Source organism: Rhagoletis pomonella, unplaced genomic scaffold, assembly GCF_013731165.1.
Source record: "Rhagoletis pomonella isolate Grant_MI unplaced genomic scaffold, Rhpom_1.0 Rhpom_scaffold_00001, whole genome shotgun sequence".
Lineage (NCBI taxonomy): Eukaryota > Metazoa > Arthropoda > Insecta > Diptera > Tephritidae > Rhagoletis > Rhagoletis pomonella.
Genome location: NW_023458555.1, coordinates 114,495,695 through 114,503,672, shown reverse-complemented (window position 1 = coordinate 114,503,672; position 7,978 = coordinate 114,495,695). Strand labels below are relative to the sequence as shown.

General features: G+C 32.9%; 1 protein-coding gene across 2 annotated transcripts in view; it reads right to left on the bottom strand.

The window, feature by feature from the left end:
• Positions 1 to 2,770: 2,770 nt before the first annotated feature.
• The window catches only part of LOC118749915, a 96,661-nt gene continuing 91,453 nt past the window's right edge, over positions 2,771 to 7,978 (bottom strand). For both annotated transcript variants that reach the window (XM_036484686.1, XM_036484684.1), the window contains exon 3: positions 2,771 to 2,963. In XM_036484686.1, the coding sequence (XP_036340579.1) occupies positions 2,851 to 2,963 (113 nt within the window). In that variant the 3' untranslated portion in view covers positions 2,771 to 2,850. The remainder of the gene's footprint in view (positions 2,964 to 7,978) is intronic.

The window sequence follows — 7,978 nt, the reverse complement described above, 5'->3', positions numbered from 1 at the left end:
GAATTTTCGTAAAGTCGTATTTTTCTTTTCATTTGCGTACGTAATTAAAATATTTTTATTTTATTTCTACTTGAAATCAACGAAATTTTCTTTTAATATTCAGAGTGCTCGCAGCAAGTTATATTTTTTGCTCAGAAATCCACAGTTAAATTATAAAAAAAATAATAATAATTTTGTACAATACATTCAAAATTTTACCAACTTTTTCCTTTATTAGGGCCGTTAACTTTCATTATATGTTTCTATGTTGTTTTGATCTAAAGAGAGAGTAAATACTTGACGTACTTGCTATTACTCCACCAAAGTAGGTACTCTACTTTCCCACATCGCGTACGAGAGATGTTTGCTGCTGCCAAAAGGGAGTAGAAAATCTACTCTGTGTATACCTGTAAGTACTTGCGTTTTAAATTTCATTTCTAGTTGTTACCGTAGTAGTTGATATCGTTTGCTGCTCTGGTCACCGAAATTGAAAGAACAAAGTTATAAAATGGAAATTGACGATGTAAGGAAATGTTTACGGTCTTATTTATAGAAAATAACAAAGGTTTAAACAGTTGTGTAAAGTGACATTTTAAGCAATTTTTGTATTTAAGCAGCTTTTTAAATCTATGTACCGTTAATGTATTATTTCTGGCTTCTAATTTGGTGTAAAACTATTTACAGTCATTAACCGGCGAATAAGTTGTCATAAATAGCAACTTTAGCAATGCTACTATACGAAAAAAAATTATTAGTGGCGAATTCCAAATTTCAAAAGTTATTGCAAAAAGTAAAGTTTGGGAAGTATTTGGATTTATTATAAATGACTCAAATGAGAAAATTCCAAATATTGTGGAGTGTAAAAGCTGCTTCAATGTATTTAAACACACCAAAAAATCTACAGTGCAGATCATAAAAAAGAACTGTTAGAGATTGTAACGGAATGGGTTATTAAGAACTGCAGACCGTACCAAATAGTAGATGACTTTGGCCTTCAAAAACTTGTCGAGTATTTTATTGGCATTGGTGCAACATATGGACAAATGTAAACATGCAGAGCGCGCTACCGCATCCGACTACGATTGCAAGGAATATTGACAATGTGTACCAGACGTATTTTCATAAAGCTAAGATCGATCTAGAACTTGCCAAACGTTATGGATATGGTCTGACAACGGATCTTTGGACAGTTAACTATTTGAGGAAAACATATTTGGCGCTAACTGTTCATTATATTAGAAATGGATCTATGATAAACAAGCTTCTATGCACGGAGAAAAAAACACGAGTAAGCAAATTAATTAATTAATTAATTTTAAACATACATACATACATATGTTTGTACCTCTCCCTATGTTACACTTGTACAAAAATTCTTGAATGTAATTTAATATGGCTTAGTCTCTTTTAGGTAAATGTGCAATGTTTTATTATACCTTTCATGAGCATGAAATGGTATTATAACTTTGGTCCGATGTTTGTAAGTACCAGAACAAAAAGAGATAGACCCATGAAAATGTATACTTATATGATCAGAACGTCGAGCTGAGTTGATTTAGCCATGTCCGTCTGTCCGTCTGTCTGTCTGTTTGTATGCAATCTAGTCTCTCAGTTTTCGAGATATCCGGATCAAATTTGGTAGGTGGGTGTATTTTTATAATGTATTAATCATTTGTCGGAACCGGAAGAATCGGACCACTATAACATATAGCTCCCATACAACTGATTGTTCAGATATGAGATTTTTCATTATAACTTCTCCATTTATGCAGCTACGAACATGAAATTTTGCAATTCTGGCACCCATTATCAACAGAATACTTACAGTGAAAATTACAAAGATCGGGTCACTATAACCTATAGCTCCCATACAACTGATTGTTCAGATATAAAATTTTGCGTTATAACTCCTCCATTTATATAGCTAGGAACATGAAATTCCGCACTGTTTTCAATAATTATCAACAGAAAACTTACAGTGAAAATTATAAAGATCGGGTAACTACAACCTATAGCTCCCATACAACTGATTGTTCAGATATGAGATTTTTCGTTATAATTCCTCCATTTATGTAGCTAGGACCATGAAATTTCGCGCTGTTTTCACTCATTATCAACAGAAGACTTACAGCGAAAATAAGAAAGATCGGGTCACTATAACCTGCAGCCCCCATACAACTGATTATTCAGATATGAGGTCTTTTATCATAACTCCTCCATTTATGCTGCTAGGAACATGAAATTTCGCACCATTTTCACTCATTATTAACAGAATACTTACAGTGAAAATAACAAGGATCGGATGACTACAACATATATCTTCCATACATCTGATTGTTCAGATATGGGATTTTACTGTAAAACTCCTTTATTTGAACAGCTAAAACCGATAAATTTCGTAAGATATTTTATAAATAATAATACAAAGTCTACTGAGAAAATCGTCAAAATCTATGCTGTATAAGCTTTATCTCCTATAGCACTGATTGTTAAGATACCAGTTTTTGCCATATATCTCCTTTATGTACGAAACTAAACCCAATAAATTGTGTTACCGGTTTACATACCGATCACATAGCGGTGAAAATCACTTAGATTGGTGCTATATAAAGTATATCTTCCATACCTCTGATTGTTTAGATGCGATTTTTTATATAAGTATGTAACTCCTCTATCGATGTATGCAGATGTATTCAAAAGTAGTAATCTGTCAAAGTAAAATTTGCAGATGTTCATGAAAGGTATGAAGCCTTCGGCATAGCCGAAGACAGCGCTGCTCTTACTTGTTTTTTTGTTGTTTTTTCGGCTAATTTTTCCATGAAAATTTTTTGCTTTGTAGTTTCCAAGCACAAGTTAAAAGTGTAGAAAGTTTCACCAGTTTTGACTGACCGATGTTTTGGTCAGACTGCCATTCATATTCAACGTCAAACCTACATTCAAGTTGTGAAATCTCAATATGTGGGCATTTTGTATCATCGCATTAACTGAAAAACAACGAAACAATACAAAAAACCAGAAATAACAGATAGTAATATGCATTTTTTGCCAAATTTTAAATATACGTTTAAAATTTGCCTGTTGTGCATACATACAACATACATGTATAATAGACGTTTTTCCCCAAACTAAAATACTCCTTATAAACACAAAACTATAAATACTAACCACTTCGTTAACAGGCCAGAAAATATGTATACAGATGCATATATACATTTGTTATGTTATATCAAGATTGCCTATGTACCTACACAAAAAAATACATGTGTGTGTGTGCGTGTGTAAAGCAGTGTTTGCATTGCTCAAGTTTGCGTTCAACATTTGCATTGAACTCAACGCAGGGTTGCACGGAAAAAAAGTTTAATGGCTAAAAATATCAAAATATTCGCCATAAAAAGGCGTTTGCATAGTTTTTTTTTCTTCTTTCCAATCAACTTTTGGTTGAACGGCCTTTCAACTAATCGCTTTCAACAAAGTTGGTCGCCAGCCAACATTTAGCTATTCAACTTTTTTTCGTGCAACCCTGCGTAGAGTTGAACGCAAAGTTGAACAATGCAAACACTACTTAAGCTATGATTTGTTATTCGTGATTCTTTTTAACACATACTTTGTATGTAGTCGAAATAGCGCAGCGTACAATGCATCCTTACATGTTTTAGGTACACAAAGAAAAAATTAACACACAGGCAACCTTGAAATACCACAACCTAAACTAAGAATGTGCAGTGTAGTAGACTACATTCCAAGCCTACGAGTCTTTAATGGGTTCCAAACTTTGATTTACTTTGTTTTGTTGTAAGCAGTGTTGCCGTTTTAGCCCTTTGGTGGCTAAATTTAGCTACCACATACTTTTTTGGCCACATAAATTTAAAATTGCCCCTAGCCCTTTTTTTAGCCGTTTTTAGAATTTATTCATACTTGGCATGAAAACGTTGTATATGCTTAATTTGTTTTTTTTTTGCAGTCATGTAAGAGATGAATTTTTAAACTAAGAAAGACTGATATATATACATATATGTATCGTATGCTCCTTACGCTTTCATCCATTCATACTGTAAAAGTGTGGGGCTGTTAACTTATCTGTTAACGATTTAACTATAGTTTAAAATAGATAAGTTTACGGCCCTTAATATGCCAAATTTGTTAAACGACCCATCAAGTCGTTTGACCGTGTATGTTCTTATGGTGTGATTGTACCAGCATACTGGTGTCGTGAGTGGTGAAATTAGCTCAATTTTCTAAGTGAAAAGTATTTTGGCGGAAATTTCTTGCCCTATATGAGTCAAAGCCGTGTTTGTGGAAGATTACGTTCACGATATTGCAGTTGTGAATTACAAAAAAAAGCAATGCTTAACAAAATGCTAGAAAAATTATGAAATTCCGACTCTAATCATTTCGATCTTTCCTCAACCTCATTTTTAAAGAAATAAATATTGTACCAGCATGCTGGTAAGTTATTTGCTTCGAGCCTGATGGTACAATCACTTGATGGAACCACCAAGCTGGTGTCGTATATTTCCCCTTTTATACAAAAAGGTTTTTGGTTGGATAAAATGTTAGCTTTTTTCCAGAGTTCATTGTTTTTATATACCATTACTTATGGAAAATGTTTACGTATATACTTATATATGTATATGTAAGTAAAAAATTTTAGCTACCATTTTTAGCCACAACGATTTTTTTAGCTCTTTTTTAGCCCTTTTTTTTAACGGAATTTGGCTACCACTAAAAATTATGCGCGGCAACACTGTTTGGCTGTTACAAACAACCGTTATGTGAACAAAATTAATATACCCTTGTGCACAAGTGCGCTCGGGTATAAAAATCACCGTGCTGCAAATTATCGGTGAAACAAAACAACCAGTGCGGATCGTAAATTGAACCAGATCTCTATCAGGATTATATCGTTGTTGCTGCATTTGCGGGCAAATTTCATTTTCGGATCCCGATTATTTCCCGAGAAAACACTTCTATTGTTAGTATTGGACCATGGTGGGATAATACCCATGATAAAAACATTACAAGGTAAATTCATTCTCTCAATTCTTTTCCATGATTTTTTTCTGACTTTTGCAAGCATTTTAAAATGATATAAAATTAAAAAAAAAATTAAATTGTTCACAATTTTTGTTGTTTGTGATTGAAAATGGGAATGTGTGTGTGAGTTTGTGTTTTGAATTTGTAAATTATAATACTATCAAACGTCAGACTGCCCCTCAATGGTTTAAAACGGCGTTTCCACGACCACCGAATGACGTGGTTCGCTCTCTCAATTACGAACGGCGAATCAATCTGTTTACACGACACGTTCTTGATTCACTTTGTAACTCTGCTTCTTGTTCTTTGCTTTTGTTTATTGTTTAATTTGTTGTTTATTGTGCATTTCAACGATGGAGAAAAAATTTGTAGTGGTTAATTAGCTAAATCAATAGTTTTAACGAATCTAGCTATTTTTTCAATGTTTGTGCTGGTGGGGATGTGTGTGGTCTATGTGTTTTGACAGCCGTTATCGATAAAAATTAGAGCAGACAACGATTTGTTCTTGATTCGCATGGTGATTGGATCTGAATCACCTACGAATGAAGTGGTTCGCTCTCAAAATGTTGTATTGCGAATTACGTGATTCGGTTCGTAATTAGGGCGCCAATCACGAATGAGAGAACGAATTACGAATGGGAGAGCGAATCACTTGTCGTGGAAACATCGTTTTACCTTGTTATGTTTTTATCATGATTCAATAATAGAAAGGTTTTGTAATAAAACATTCTTCTCGCTCCCACACATAAAATCGGCTCCTTTACTTGTGCAGAATGTTGCTCACTCTACAGTTTTAGTATAGTACAGTTTAGTATTAGTAGTAAAACCAAAAATTCTTCATACTAAATATTCGTTGGCATCACCTTCGCTTGCGTAAATTTCTGGAACAAGTCTAGAATAGCGACTGTTTAGCTATAAAATAACCAAAAGTGCCGACTGATAGACTTTTTACGCTGATTTCAACGATACCAAATTTATTTGGCGCAGGTAATAAACAAAGAAGATATAAGAGGTTTATTTGCTTGGTTTACTTATATTTTTTATTATGACTTAATTCTTAAAACCCAATGTAGATCATGATAAAATATGTATGTCAAGTTAAAGATAATAGCTTGCACTTTCCAAATAATATAAATTTATTTACCATTAAACCTGCAGTTTTTTTCAAAAAAGGTTATTTCATGAAAAAACAACATACGTTCGTTTTTTAGTGGTTTTTGGTTTAAATATATAAAAAACAATTTCAATTATGTATATCAGCTGAAAGATAAATCGATTTTCTTTATGGTGACGTTATTAGTTTTTTATTCGGTTATGTGGTTCATAAGATATTAATATATAAAAAAAATCAAAGAATTTAATTGTAACCTTCTAAAAGGCTTTATATTTTACTTGCGCTAAATAATTTTTACATGGTTGAAATGAGCGTAAAAAGTTCTTTAGATCTGCATTTTTTGTTTTTGTATAGCTGAACGGTCAGTATTCTAGATTTGTTCCAGGAAATGACGAATAACTTAAATTAGAAATCTATATTTTTACGTATTGATTAGTATTTCCATTAAAACACCAAATATATTGCAAATTCACATATAATTAATAATACACATTAAATCTAATTGTATACTTTGCGCACTTTCTTAGTACCTTTCTACTACCGTTTGCGCAAAAGGCGATCACATTCTTCCCCTTTCTCCTACTTCCAAAATACAAATCTATATAAAGGAGTGTAAAATTTTAGCTGTCACAAATTACATAACCTTGTGTTATTGAATCATGTGTTTTTATCATGATAATACGAGGTGAAGTAATAAGAGCACAACCAAACCAATACAAATCTATAATCTATCAAAGAAGTCTGATGAGGAGATGTGGTGATCTCCGAAATAGCTGCTATAACTTCTACCGCCTAGACTTTGTTGCTTTTTCAATTTTTCCTAATAAACATTGACAAATACATAGTTTGGGAAGAGCCTGCCTGAAACTATACAATAAAGCAAATAAGCAAATGGATGTATAGAATTGACAACAACAACCACACTGTCGAGTTTAAATAGCGGCAAATCTGCTGCACTTGATAGTAGTTGGTTGAATAACAGCTCAGTTGTTAACGCTTCTGACTTTGAACATCGATTACGCTGATTCGATACCTGCTGAAGTCTAGGAAAAAGAAGTCTGATGAGGAGATGTGGTGATCTCCGAAATAGCTGCTATAACTTCTACCGCTTAGACGTTGTTGTTTTTTCAATGTTCCCTAATAAACAATCGTGGTACAAAGCTCTATAAAAATATTAAAAATAAGATATGTAGAAGCTAAACAATTTTGTGGATTACGCTTGTATTTAGTTTTGAAGAACAAACACTAACAAAAACAAAGATCTTTAAGGATTTGCAGCCAATGTAATAAATAATAATTAGAAACTTAAAACAAGGGTTTGACGCTATAAGAGTAATGTGATGTACTAAATCCACGGAATAGTTCACACAAAGAGAAGCAATGAAGAATGTAGATATTGAAGACCACCCAGATTGAGAAGTGTCTATAACATGGTAACCCGGGGCGTATCAATTTTGAGTAAATTAGAGTCCTTAAATTTCGAAATTTTGAAGTTTCAAGCAGTTCTGAAATTTACCGTTATATGAAAAGTGGCCTCAATTTTAGTCCGATTTCAATAATTTTCAACGTTTTGCTTTTATTTGGCAAACACAATAACCATACCGAGTTTGGTACAAATTGGTATAACGGTTACCGAGATACATATGTATGATCATAAGTGGGCGGTGCCACGCCCATTTTCCAAAATTTTATCATAAACGTATTTCTTGGTTAAGAATTGTTGCAAGCATAAATTTTGAATAAATTAGCTTTAATATTTACTGATTTATCGAAGATTTTGTATTTCTCTAAATTACCGTTATATGTACGGTGACCATAAATATATTTTGAAAATGCAGGACAATTTTTCAA